The sequence below is a fragment of the Dendrobates tinctorius genome, unplaced genomic scaffold (genome assembly GCF_039654945.1).
Source record: "Dendrobates tinctorius isolate UK_male_01 unplaced genomic scaffold, ASM3965494v1 ptg000155l, whole genome shotgun sequence".
Classification (NCBI taxonomy): domain Eukaryota; kingdom Metazoa; phylum Chordata; class Amphibia; order Anura; family Dendrobatidae; genus Dendrobates; species Dendrobates tinctorius.
Window position 1 is genome coordinate 21,896,069 of NW_027361822.1, and position 15,154 is coordinate 21,911,222.

Sequence of the window (15,154 nt, forward strand, 5' to 3'; positions counted from 1 at the left end):
CCCCATGGCAGGGCTCAGATCCCTGTAGAGGCCGGTCTCCTGTCAGAGTCTCACCAGTCCTTGCTGCCATCACCATCCTTTTCTGACTGACTCAAGTCTTACCGCCTCATAACAGTTAGCTCCTCCCATAACATGTGACTTTCCGAGTAGTCATTGGTTGACCGCACTGTCAATACTCCTTCACATAAAACTCCCTAAAACCTTTACTGATGTCCCTGTAAGAAAATTCACATTTAAGTAAGACAAGCAAAGAAATGGGAATAACACAGGAAAAACCTCATACATTAAAAATGCAGAAATAACGTAATAACAAAAATACTTCTATCTCAAAAACTTTGTGATCGAGCAAAACTAAGCACATTTTGGAATCAGCACATCAAACTCCATAAAACAGACATATTACCTTTGCTGGATGATTTTTTTGTGTTGACCAGTGTGATACTACAAACATGATCAAGAATCAGTGCATAAAGGGCATGTCACACTAAGAGATATCGCTAGCAATATCGCTATAACTAGTGACGTTATAGCGATATTGCTAGCGATATCTCTGTGTCTGATACTTACCAGCGACCAGCTCCCCCGCTGCTTATCGCTGATCGCGCGAGAACGTCCTGGACTGTTTCTCGTCGTCAGCTTCCTGTGGCGCTTCCTGCTGTGAGGACGAGCGACGCGTGGAGCCGGGCGGGAGGACGCAGGATCGCCTGGTGTGACAGGTAAGTAGCGACCCCCGTCCCCAGCGATGTCGCTAGTGAGATCTGCCTGTGTGGCAGCTCACTAGCGACCACTTAGCGATGTACCAGCGATCCTGACCGCGTCATATCGCTGGTCGGGATCGCTGGTACATCGCTAAGTGTGACAGTACCTTAAGAGACCGTGAGACTTCTATCAAGATGCCCCCAATCTGTAACAGAGAGTGCTCTGGACCCCCGAGACTGAGCTCAGGGCAGAGAAACAGGCTGTAAGCAGGAAACTGGGTGTGCCAAGGGGAGACAATTATATACACACGGCTCCGCTCCGTATGCCTTGTCCACACACACACGGCTGCGCTCCGTACACCTCGTACACACACGGCTCCGCTCCGTACACTCGGCTCGGCTCCGTACACCTCGTACACACACGGCTCCACTCCATACACCTCGTACACACGCGGCTCCGCTCCGTACACCACGTACACACGGCTCGGCTCCGTACACCTCGTACACACGCGGCTCCGCTCCGTACACCTCGTACACACGCGGCTCCGCTCCGTACACCTCGTACACAGGTGGCTCCGCTCCGTACACCTCGTACACACGGCTCCGCTCCGTACACCTCGTACACACACGGCTCCGCTCCGTACACCTCGTACACAGGTGGCTCCGCTCCGTACACCTCGTACACACACGGCTCCGCTCCGTACACCTCGTACACACACGGCTCCGCTCCGTACACCTCGTACAGACGCGCCTCCGCTCCGTACACCTCGTACACACATGGCTCCGCTCCGTACACCTCGTACACACACGGCTCTGCTACATCCACCCTGTAAACCCCTCCTGACCCCACACAGAAACTTCCCCTCATCCAGCACCATGACAACCAGCACAGCAGGGTCCTGCATACACTGAGGCCCCTGATCATGTGACCCCTGACTCCTCCCCTCCTGTGACCTCATCCCAGGTCCTGTGCGCACAGAGCAGCCATATATGTGGAGTGCGGCTCTGCAGGTGGAGGTAGGTGCTGGAGATTCCCCATTACTGGGCTGCACAGGGGGCAGTAACCCCTCCATTCCCGGAGATAGCGCCCCCTGCAGGTGGAGGTAGGTGCTGGAGATTCCCCATTACTGGGCTGCACAGGGGGCAGTAACCCCTCCATTCCCAGAGATAGCGCCCCCTGCAGGTGGAGGTAGGTGCTGGAGATTCCCCATTACTGGGCTGCACAGGGGGCAGTAACCCCTTCACTGCTGAGACTAGTTCAGTGCTTTTCTGTTGCCAGGTTTTAAGAGTCATCTTGCCTTTTCCTCTGATTGATACATACCACCCAACTATGAAACAAAACATGGAAACACGTATTGCTCACATAGTACAGTGATACTTTCTTGCTCCTCAGTGTTCCCCCTATATAGTATGTATAATATCTCCACATGTATCTATAATATAACCGGCTAAGCGTCACTCTGTCCGAAGCCTGTATAAACTGTGCAAGCGCGACACACCTGCGCAGTCTGGCTCCAGACAGAATGAGGCAGCAAGCGGTGAGGAGTGTGTATGGCACTGGAGATGGCAGGACTGTACACACTGCATACCGCCATCTCCGACGCCATACTTAAATCTGACATTTCCCTCTCCGTGGGTGGTACCACAATAACTCTCCGGCAGCAGGTGCGCTGTCTGGGTGTTATGTTTGACACCAATCTCTCCTTCACATCCCATATACAATCTCTTGCCCGCTCTTGCCGCTTACACCTAAAGAACATCTCTAGAATCCGCCCTTTTCTCACCATGGAAACAACAAAAACCCTCACTGTAGCATTGATCCACTCCCGCCTGGATTACTGCAGCGCCCTATTAATTGACGTCCCCGTCACTCGACTATCCCCTCTCCAGTCCATACTTAATGCAGCAGCCAGGGTCGTCCATCTGGCTAATCGGTACTCGGACATGTCAGCTCTTCGTCAGTCATTACACTGGCTGCCCATTCATTATAGGATCCAATTCAAAGTACTTGTTCTCACCCACAAAGCTCTCCACAGTGCGGCACCCCCTTACATCTCCTCCCTCATTTCTGTCTATCGGCCTAGCCGACCGCTGCGCTCTGCAAACGACTTTCGACTAACCTCAGCACTAATCCGTACCTCCCACTCCCGACTCCAAGACTTCTCCCGTGCTGCGCCAATCCTCTGGAATGCTCTACCCCAAGAAATTTGGACTATCCACAATTTGCATAGTTTTAGGCGCTCCCTCAAAACATATTTGTTCAGAGCGGCCTATCACGTTCACTAATCAAAGTCATTCTATGTGTAATGGTGCGTGTGTAGCCCATTCACTATCTCCATCCATTCTTCATTCCCTCAAGATGGCTGGACCTTCATTGTAAATATACAAATTGTAAATACACACCTGTACTTTGTATCTCCCCCACCTCAGTGTAGATTGTAAGCTCTCACCAGCAGGGGCGGCTTATTTCATTTTATTTTGCTTTAATGTATTGTGTTTTGAAACTGTTAAACTGTAAAGCGCTGCGGAATATGTTGGCGCTATATAAATAAAGATTATTATTATTACATACTTACCTGACCAGGAAGAGCGTTGCCATGGCGCTTCTCTTCGGGGCCGGAGACCGAGGCAGGAGTGCGGCCAGAATCGCACATGCACATAGCGCGATCCGGCGACATTTTACTGAAGACACATTTGCAGTGTGTCTTCAGCAATATGGCACCGGACAGCGCTATGGGCATGCGCATACTCCGGCGCCAGACTCCTCCCCCCAGCCTCCAGCAGAACGTGACAGCGCTGGAGCACAGGAAAGAAGGGCAAGTATAAATGTTTTTGTTTTTTTTTTCAATGTGTGTCGTTTAATAGGGGTGAGGGGAACCATGCATACCAGTACTGGGGGGTGAGGGGACCATGCATACCAGGATAGGGGAGGTGAGAGGACCATGCATACCAGGATAGGGGAGGTGAGAGGACCATGCATACCAGGATAGGGGAGGTGAGAGGACCATGCATACCAGGATAGGGGAGGTGAGAGGACCATGCATACCAGGATAGGGGAGGTGAGAGGACCATGCATACCAGGATAGGGGAGGTGAGAGGACCATGCATACCAGGATAGGGGAGGTGAGAGGACCATGCATACCAGGATAGGGGAGGTGAGAGGACCATGCATACCAGGATTGGGGGGTGAGGGGACCATGCATACCAGGCTAGGGGGGTGAGAGGACCATGCATACCAGGGCTGGGGGGTGAGGGGACCATGCATACCAGGATTGGGGGATTGAGGGGTGAGGGGGAGCATGCATACCAGGATTGGAGGGTGAGGGGGACCATGCATACCAGTACTGGGGGGGGTGAAGGGGACCATGCATACCAGGATAGGGGAGGGGAGGTGAGGTGAGAGGACCATGCATACCATGATTGGGGGGGTGAGGGGACTATGCATACCAGTACTGGGGTGTGAGGGGACTATGCATACCAGTACTGGGGGGGTGAGGGGACCATGCATACCAGTACTGGGGGGTGAGAGGACCATGCATACCAATACTGGGAGGTGAGAGGACCATGCATACCAGAGCTGGGGGATGAGGGGACCGTGCATACCAGTATTGGGTGGTGAGGGGACCGTGCATACCAGTACTGGGGGGTGAGGGGACCGTGCATACCAGTACTGGGGGGTGAGGGGACCGTGCATACCAGTACTGGGGGGTGAGGGGACCGTGCATACCAGTACTGGGGGGTGAGGGGACCGTGCATACCAGTACTGGGGGGTGAGGGGACCGTGCATACCAGTACTGGGGGGTGAGGGGACCGTGCATACCAGTACTGGGGGGTGAGGGGACCATGCATACCACGATTGGGGGGTGAGGGGACCATGCATACCAGTACTGGGGGGTGAGGGGACCGTGCATACCAGGATTGGGGGGTGAGGGGTAGCATGCATACCATGATAGGGGAGGTAAGAGGACCATGCATACCAGGATTGGGGGAGAGGGGACTATGCATACCAGTGCTGGGGGGTGAGAGGACCATGCATACCAGTGCTGGGGGGTGAGAGGACCATGCATACCAGGATAGGGGAGGTGAGAGGACCATGCATACCAGGATTGAGGGATGAGGGGACCATGCATACCAGTTCTGGGGGGGTGAGAGGACCATGCATACCAGGATTGAGGGATGAGGGGACCATGCATACCAGTACTGGGGGGGTGAGGGGACTATGCATACCAGTACTAGGGGTGAGGGGACCATGCATACCAGTACTAGGGGTGAGGGGACCATGCATACCAATACTGGGAGGTGAGGGGACCATGCATACCAGGGCTGGGGGGTGAGGGGACCATGCATACCAGTATTGGAGGGTGAGGGGATCATGCATACCAGGATTGGGGGTTGAGGGGTAGCATGCATACCAGGATAGGGGGTTTAGGGGTAGCATGCATACCAGGATAGGGGGGTGAGGGGACCATGCATACCAGGATAGGGGAGGTGAGAGGACCATGCATACCTGGATTGGGAGGGTGAGGGGACTATGCATACCAGTACTGGGGGGTGAGGGGACCATGCATACCAGTACTGGGGGGTGAGAGGACCATGCATACCAATACTGGGAGGTGAGGGGATCGTGCATACCAGTCCTGGGGGGTGAGGGGACTACGCACACCAGTACTGGGGGGTGAGGGGACCATGCATACCAGTACTGGGGGGTGAGAGGACCATGCATACCAGTGCTGGGGGGTAAGGGGACCATGCATACCAGTATTGGGTGGTGAGTGGACCGTGCATACCAGTACTGGGGGGGTGAGGGGACCGTGCATACCAGGATTGGGGGGTGAGAGGACCATGCATACCAGTATTGGGGGGTGAGAGGACCGTGCATACCAGTATTGGGGGGTGAGAGGACCATGCATGCCAGTACTGGGGGGTGAGAGGACCATGCATGCCAGTACTGGGGGATGAGGGGACCATGCATACCAGGATAGGGGAGGTGAGAGGACCATGCATACCAGGATTGGGGGATGAGGGGACCATGCATACCAGTACTGGGGGGGGTGAGGGGACTATGCATACCAGTACTAGGGGTGAGGGGACCATGCATACTAGTACTGGGGGTGAGAGGACCATGCATACCAATACTTGGAGGTGAGGGGACCATGCATACCAGGGCTGGGGGGTAAGGGGACCATGCATACCAGTATTGGGGGGTGAGGGGATCATGCATACCAGGATTGGGGGTTGAGGGGTAGCATGCATACCAGGATAGGGGGGTGAGGGGACCATGCATACCAGGATAGGGGAGGTGAGAGGACCATGCATACCAGGATTGGGGGATGAGGGGACCATGCATACCAGTACTGGGGGGTGAGGGGACTATGCATACCAGTACTGGGGGGGTGAGGGGACCATGCATACCAATACTGGGAGGTGAGGGGACCGTGCATACCAGTCCTGGGGGGTGAGGGGACTACGCACATCAGTACTGGGGGGTGAGGGGACCATGCATACCAGTACTGGGGGGTGAGAGGACCATGCATACCAGTGCTGGGGGGTGAGGGGACCATGCATACCAGTATTGGGTGGTGAGTGGACCGTGCATACCAGTACTGGGGGGGTGAGTGGACCGTGCATACCAGTACTGGGGGGGTGAGGGGACCGTGCATACCAGTACTGGGGGGGTGAGGGGACCGTGCATACCAGTACTGGGGGGGTGAGTGGACCGTGCATACCAGTACTGGGGGGGTGAGGGGACCGTGCATACCAGGATTGGGGGGTGAGAGGACCGTGCATACCAGTACTGGGGGGTGAGAGGACCGTGCATACCAGTACTGGGGGGTGAGAGGACCGTGCATACCAGTACTGGGGGGTGAGAGGACCGTGCATACCAGTACTGGGGGGTGAGAGGACCGTGCATACCAGTACTGGGGGGTGAGAGGACCGTGCATGCCAGTACTGGGGGGTGAGAGGACCGTGCATGCCAGTACTGGGGGGTGAGAGGACCGTGCATGCCAGTACTGGGGGGTGAGAGGACCATGCATGCCAGTACTGGGGGGTGAGAGGACCATGCATGCCAGTACTGGGGGGTGAGAGGACCATGCATGCCAGTATTGGGGGGTGAGAGGACCATGCATGCCAGTATTGGGGGGTGAGAGGACCATGCATGCCAGTACTGGGGGGTGAGAGGACCATGCATGCCAGTACTGGGGGGTGAGAGGACCATGCATGCCAGTACTGGGGGGTGAGGGGTAGCATGCATACCAGGATAGGGGGGGCAAGAGGACCATGCATACCAGGATTGGGGGGTGAGGGGTAGCATGCATACCAGGATAGGAGAGGTGAGAGGACCATGCATACCAGGATAGGGGGGTGAGGGAACCATGCATACCAGGATGAGGAATAGGGTGCCATGCTTACCAGGATTGGAGGGGGGGTGATGGTACCATGCATACCAGGATAGGTGCATACCAGGATAGGGATGAGGGGTGTCATGCACACCAGGATAGGAGGGAGCAGCACATACCAGGATTGGAGACCATATACCAATAAAAATGCTCACCACCCGGGCGTAGAACGGGTTCATAGCTAGTACAGTATAATGTTCCAAATGTCCTGACACCCCGACTCCCCCTACACACAGTGTAATGTTTATATAATGAGGGTGTCAGCAGCGCAAGCGTGTTTCCGGGCATACAACCGGTGGGTTGCCTCTCGCAGCTATCTCGTTGCAAAGGTTGAGGTGTCACCTTTAGGAGGTGGGACGGTTTGGGTCCCCGCCGTGCACGTTTGGTTGGGAGGCAAAACACCTTCACCCTCAACACTGACCCTATTCAGGGGTCCAGAGAGAGGCCCAGAGGGTGAAAGGCGCATTGGGGTGCTTTGTGTCCCCCACAGTGTCTCTCCTTGGCATAGATACACGTTACATCAAGTTATCATTAATTCAATCAAAATACTCAGCACTTAGCACTATCTGCACTTTATGGGTCTGTTGAGCATTTTTCTCTTCATCTCTTCTCTAGCTGATTATTCTTCCATGTGCTCATGATCTGTGTGTATCTACATTATATATACAGGAACTGACCGTTTACATTGTTTTTCTGTTTCTAACATGTAAACTGATGGACGGAATTATATTATGCTGTTGGTACTATAGTAGACCTGGGAAAAACATCCAATCTGTGCATTTTTTTGCATAATATGATCCCACTGACCTGATTACACAGGTTTGTTAGTATTAGTTCTATGGTTCTATAGGTTATTAAGTATATGCGATTTGGTGTCCTTTAGTTAGACATATATAAGCACTTCTCACTAAATTAGTATATCACCAAAAAGTTAATTTATTTCAGTTCTTAAACACAAAAAGTGAAACTCATATATTATATAGAGTCCTTACAGAGTGATCTATTTCAAGTCTTTATTTCTGTTAATGTTGATGATTATGGCTTACAGCCAATGAAAACCCAAAAGTCATTATCTCAGTAAATTAGAATACTTTATAACACCAGCTTGAAAAATGATATTAAAATCTGAAATGCTGGCCTACTGAAATGTATGTTCAGTAAATGTACTCAGTACTTGGTCGGGGCCCCTTTTGTATCAGTTATTGCATCAATGCGACGTGGCATGGAGGCGATCAGCCTGTGGCACTGCTGAGGTGTTATGGAAGCCCAGGTTGGTTTGATAGCAGCCTTCAGCTCATCTGTATTGTTTGGTCTGGTGTCTCATCTTCCTCTTGACAATACCCCATAGATTCTCTATGGGGATATGGTCAGGCGAGTTTGCTGTCCAATCAAGCACAGTGATACTGTTGTTTTGGTGTTTTTAAACCAGGTATTGGTACTTTTGGCAGTGTGGACAGGTGCCAGGTCCTGCTGGAGAATAAAATTTTCATCTCCAAAACGCTTGTCAGCAGGGGGAAGCATAAAATGCAATAAAATTTCCTGGTAGATGGCAGCGCTGACTTTGGTCCTGATAAAACACAGTGGACCTACACCAGCAGATGACATGGCTCCCCAAACCATCACTGATTGTGGAAACATCACACTAGATCTCAAGCAGCTTGGATTGTGACCTCTCCACTCTTCCTCCAGACTATGGGACCTTGATTTCCAAATGAAATGCAAAATTTACTTTAATCTGAAAGCAACAGTCCAGTTCTTTTTCTCCTTGGCCCAGGTAAGACGCTTCTGGCGTTGTCTATTGGTCATGAGTGACTTGACACAAGGAATGTGACACTTGTAGCCCATGTCCTGGATATAGCTGTGTGTGGTGGCTCTTGAAGCAATGACTCCAGCAGCAGTCCACTCCTTGTGAATCTGCCCCAAATTTTTTAATGGACTTTTCTTAACAATCTTTTCAAGGATGCGGTTATCCCGGTTGCTTGTGCACCTTTTTCTACCACACTTTCCTTTCACTCAACTTTTCATTAATATGCTTGGATACAGCACTCGGTGAACAGCTAGCTTCTTCAACAATGCCTCTTTGTGGCTTACCATCCTTGTTGAGGGCGTCAATGACTGCCTGCTGTACATCTGTCAGCAGTCTTCCCCATGATTGTGGAGCCTACTGAAACAGACTACGGAACCTTTTTAAATGCTTAGGAGCCTTTGCAGGTGCTTTTTGGTAATTATTATAATTTACTGAGATAATGACTTTTGGGTTTTCATTGGCTGTAAGCCATAATCATCAACATTAACAGAAATAAACACGTGAAGTAGATCACTCTGTGTGTAATGACTCTATTTAATATGAGTTTCATTTTTTGTATTGAAGAAATGAAATAAATTAACTTTTTGATGATATTCTAATTTAGTGAGAAGCACTTGTTTTTTGTCTGATACCATACCATATCTGTCTGCAGTAAATAGAGAAGTTGATTATGTACTTGTTTATCCATATAGTTATCAATCTAATTGTATTTGGTCAGACATATTAATGCTGTTGCCATCTTATAGATCTTCAGTTATACTGTATTGGCAATTTTCGGAGAGGCAATATAATGGGGTGATTTATAGTATCTTTATATCTTTTTTAGCAGATTGTCCACGATGTATATATTGTTTAGTTGAAATTTTGAATAAAGAAATTATTATTATATCACCCTTTTCTGATCTCTCATTGGTTAAGATCTACTGTAGATATTATTTTACGCGATGGCTTTTATGATGAGTTCCCTTTTCGCTCCAGTAATACTAATTCATGATAAGCATGGGGGGGACAACTATATATTACATGAGGACTTGTATAGGTTGTTCTGCCCTTAAACATAGTGTCATGCAAATTGGTAAGGTTCATTAAAGGGTCAATATGAACTTTTAGGATTGTTACTTCCAATAGATACAGTGAAGGAAATAATTACTTGATCACTTACTGACTTTGTAAGTTTGCCCACTGACAAAGACATGAACAGTCTATAATTTTAAGAGTAGGTTAATTTTAACATTGTGAGATAAAATATCAAAAATAAAATCCCAAAAATCACATTGTATAAATTATATACATTTATTTTCATTTTGCAGTGAGAAAAAAGTATTTGATCCATCTGGCAAACAAGACTTTTATACTTGGTGGCAAAACCCTTGTTGGCAAGGACAGCACTCAGACGTTTTTGTAGTTGATGATGAGGTTTGTGCTCATGTCAGCAGGAGTTTTGGTCCACTTCTCTTTGCAGATCATCTCTAAATCATTAAGATTTTGAAGCTATGAACATAAGGATGAGTGACCTCATGGAGATCAACATCCAACACTGCGGAGACACCATCACATGTTTCTCAACGCAGTGATCTAGAGCAATGCCCCCATCCCTTATGGGAAATATGCAAAAGCATGTAAATCAACAGCCGCGGAGACACCATCACATGTTTCTCAACGCAAGCAATGACTAGCCAGGTCTTTCCCCGGGAAGGAACAACCACGGGAAGGGTAGTCTCCAATGAAGGAAACCACCTATGCCAAAACATGGTATCCATCCACAGACAGCTGTTTCGGGGTATTGCCCCTCATCAGTGTGGAGTAGGAAACTGGCTAGTAGGAGCAATGCCTAGTGAAAGGCTATGAACATAAGGATGAGTGACCTCATGGAGATCAACATCCAACACTGCGGAGACACCATCACATGTTTCTCAACGCAGTGATCTAGAGCAATGCCCCCATCCCTTATGGGAAATATGCAAAAGCATGTAAATCAACAGCCGCGGAGACACCATCACATGTTTCTCAACGCAAGCAATGACTAGCCAGGTCTTTCCCCGGGAAGGAACAACCACGGGAAGGGTAGTCTCCAATGAAGGAAACCACCTATGCCAAAACATGGTATCCATCCACAGACTGTGGATGGATACCATGTTTTGGCATAGGTGGTTTCCTTCATTGGAGACTACCCTTCCCGTGGTTGTTCCTTCCCGGGGAAAGACCTGGCTAGTCATTGCTTGCGTTGAGAAACATGTGATGGTGTCTCCGCGGCTGTTGATTTACATGCTTTTGCATATTTCCCATAAGGGATGGGGGCATTGCTCTAGATCACTGCGTTGAGAAACATGTGATGGTGTCTCCGCAGTGTTGGATGTTGATCTCCATGAGGTCACTCATCCTTATGTTCATAGCCTTTCACTAGGCATTGCTCCTACTAGCCAGTTTCCTACTCCACACTGATGAGGGGCAATACCCCGAAACAGCTGTCTGTGGATGGATACCATGTTTTGGCATAGGTGGTTTCCTTCATTGGAGACTACCCTTCCCGTGGTTGTTCCTTCCCGGGGAAAGACCTGGCTAGTCATTGCTTGCGTTGAGAAACATGTGATGGTGTCTCCGCGGCTGTTGATTTATAAGATTTTGAAGCTGTCGCTTGTCAACTCGGAGCTTCAACTCCATCCATAAGTTTTCTATGGGATTATGGTCTGGAGACTGGCTAGGCCACTCCATGATCTTAATGTGTTTCTTTTTGAGCCACTCCTTTGTTGCCTTGGCTGTATGTTTTGGGTCATTGTCTTGCTGGAAGACCCAGCCACGACCCATTTTTATTGTCTTGGCGGATGGCACTCAGAAGTTTATGGTACATGGCTCCAGGGGCGTATTTCCCATTAGGCACTCGTGGGCCTGTGCCTAGGGCGGGGCGCTGGGGAGGGGCGCACCTCAGCAATGTTTTCTCTAGCAACCTTCCACGACAGCATAGGAGGTTGTCTCCACGCCCTAATAGGGGACAGGAAGTACAAAGAGGTTAAAAGGTCCCTCCCACCTCCCTCTCACCAGTGTCTTTCCTGTCCTCCATGGGGCATGGAGAGGTTAGAGGTAGGCTGCGTGGCCGGCTGCTGCAGTGTACCTGATGGATCTCAAAAGCCAGGCAGTGGTGGTTGGTGGCTATGCCCTCCCTCCTCCGTGCTGCTCCCGTCTTCCTTTGAATTTGGGACCTTCCTGGCCCACCTGCGCTCCCTTGGGGAGTAAAGCGGACCAGTGATCCCCGACCGGAGGCCTCCTGCAGCTCTCCGGTCTCTCCTCCTCCTGCACGCGCGGCTGCTGGCGTCCCAGAAGTGGCACACTTCCGGGGTATGCTTTCTACCCTGGAGCGCAAGGGACTTCCGGTCCGGCTTATGGCGGCCCCTGGATAGCTGACAGCATGCAGAGCTCGCCAGAAACGACTGTGCCTGCTCCGGACCCTGGGAGGAGGAGGGGGAAAAAATGAAACAAGCGCTGAGAGCGGGTGTAACCCTTTTACAAACCTGCCGGAAGACGCCGACAGGTAAGACAGAGATCCCCTGTCAGCATGGATAGTTCTTCCTGCTCTGCACATGCAGAGCCCAGCGCTGCCCCAGCCACAGTGAGTATCTATTGGGGTGGGTCCTAGCGGTGCTGTCCTGGGATACGGATCTAAATTTGCAAAATACTTCTCTCCTCTCTTGTAGGGAGACAAATCCTCCCATAAAGGCACCAATACCACCAAAAAATCTGTTAAGTGCGCCATATGTAACATAAAACTCCCCTCAGCATTGGGGAAAAAAATTGTCAGGCATGCACAGACGGAGTGGTCAGGGCGCAGTGGAGAGCACTGGCGCTTTGCAGCATGAGTGGATGACAACTGCAAGGAGTTTGTATGTTCTCCCTGTGCTCAGGTGGGCACCACCTATCCTCCAAAGATCTCAACTCCTCCACCTCCTTCACCTGTGGGCTCACCTCCCTCAAAAAAAAAAGATGAGAGGAGTCGAGAGCCCCTAGAACCTCTGAAGCCAGAAGATATCTTTTTTCTTCGGAGTATGCGGAGGAGCTGGTTAGTGCAGTTTGTGCACCATGGGACTAGAGGATGAACCAGTCCCTTAGTCAGCACAGGATAGGATGTTTGGAGGGAACCAAACAGGCGGGTTTCCCAGTGCATAGGTTCATAGTGGATATGATTTCCCAGGAGTGAGTACCTGGAAACTATTCCGCTCCATCAGAACTTAAACATACAAATGTGGCCAAAAGTATTGCACCCCTGCAATTTTGTCAGATAATACTCAGTTTCTTCCTGAAAATGATTGCAAACACAAATTCTTTGGTATTCTTATCTTCATTTAATTTGTCTTAAATGAGAAAAACACACAAGAGAATGAATCAAAAAGCAAAACATTGATCATTTCACACACAACTCCAAAAATGGGCCAGACAAAAGTATTGGCACCCTCAGCTTAATACTTCGTTGCACAGCCTTTAGCCAAAATAACTGCGACCAACCGCTTCTGGTAACCATCAATGAGTGGAATTTTAGACCATTCTTCTTTGGCAATCTGCTCCAGGTCCCTGATATTTGAAGGGTGCCTTCTCCAAACTGCCATTTTTAGATCTCTCCACAGGTGTTCTATGGGATTCAGGTCTGGACTCATTGCTGGCCACCTTAGAAGTCTCCAGTGCTTTCTCTCAAACCATTTTTTGAGGTGTGTTTTGGGTCATTGTTCTGCTGGAAGACCCATGACCTCTGAGGGAGACCCAGCTTTCTCACACTGGGCCCTACATTATGCTCTACTTTTGTCTCATCTGACCAGAGAACATTCTTCCAAAACGTTTTAGGCTTTTTCAGGTAAGTTTTGGCAAACTCCAGCCTTTTATGTCTCGGGGTAAGAAGTGGGGTCTTCCTGGGTCTCCTACTATACAGTCCCTTTTCATTCAGACGCCGATGGATAGTACGGGTTGACACTGTTGTACCCTCGGACTGCAGGGCAGCTTGAACTTGTTTGGATGTTAGTCGAGGTTCTTTATCCAAGATCCGCACAATCTTGCGTTGAAATCTCTTATCAATTTTTCTTTTCCGTCCACATCTAGGGAGGTTAGCCACAGTGCCATGGGCATTAAATTTCTTGATGACACTGCGCACAGTAGACACAGGAATATTCAGGTCTTTGGAGATGGACTTGTAGCCTTGAGATTGCTCATGCTTCCTCACAATTTGGTTTCTCAAGTCCTCAGACAGTTCTTTGGTCTTCGTTCTTTTCTCCATGCTCAATGTGGTACACACAAGGACACAGGACAGAGGTTGAGTCAACTTTAATCCATGTCAACTGGCTGCCAGTGTGATTTAGTTATTGCCAGCACCTGTTAGGTGCCACAGGTAAGTTACTGGTGCTGTTAATTATACAAATTAGAGAAGCATCACATGATTTTTCGAACAGTGCCAATACTTTTGTCCACCCTCTTTTTTATGTTTGGTGTGGAATTATACCCAATTTGGCTTTAGGACAATTCTTTTTGTGTTTTTTCATTTAAGACAAATTGAATGAAGATAATAATACCAAAGAATTTGTGTTTGCAATCATTTTCAGGAAGAAACTGAGTATTATCTGACAGAATTGCAGGGGTGTCAACACTTTTGGCCACAACTGTATGTGTGTGCATATATATATATATATATATATATATATCTCAAAGTGTGTGTGTGTATGTCCGGGATAGGCATCCGCACCGTGGCAGCTACAGCCACAAAATTTGGCACAGTCACACGTCTGGACCCCGAGAGCGTCCTAAGCTATGTTGTGAGGTGAAATTTTAACCCCGCGCGTTCCAATTCACCAGACAAATTTGCCCCTATCTACATACTGGGGGGAAAAATTGTGTGCGTGTCAAGCCCCGCCCCTTATTATGACGTCATAATGCCCCTATTTGCATACTGGGGAAACAGTGTGTGCGTATCAAGCCCCGCCCCTCATTATGATGTCACAATGGTTGCCATGGCGACACTGATGTCATCATGGGTTGCAAGCCCCGCCGCTCATTATGATGTCATAATGGTTGACTATGGGATGGAGGATGTGTGATGGGTATCTTAAAGGATTATCTTATCTTATATGGGCACTGGACTATGGGATGGAGGATGTATGACGGGTATATGGGCACAGGACTATGGGATGGCGGATATGTATATGGGCACGGGACTATGAGATGGAGGATGTGTGATGGGTATATGGGCACTGGTCTATGAGATGGCAGATATGTATGAT

General features: G+C 49.6%; 1 protein-coding gene across 3 annotated transcripts in view; it reads left to right on the forward strand.

Annotated features, from left to right (window-relative positions):
* Positions 1 to 1,591: 1,591 nt before the first annotated feature.
* Positions 1,592 to 15,154, forward strand: part of LOC141051016 (uncharacterized) — a 40,358-nt gene continuing 26,795 nt past the window's right edge. Inside the window, exon 1 of one of the 3 annotated variants that reach the window (XM_073547803.1) lies at positions 1,592 to 1,715. In XM_073547803.1, coding sequence (XP_073403904.1) covers positions 1,689 to 1,715 — 27 coding nt within the window. In that variant the 5' untranslated portion in view covers positions 1,592 to 1,688. Of the gene's footprint in view, positions 1,802 to 1,864; positions 1,888 to 15,154 lie in introns of those variants that run through there. The other 2 variants (XM_073547804.1, XM_073547805.1) reach the window with 2 other exon arrangements.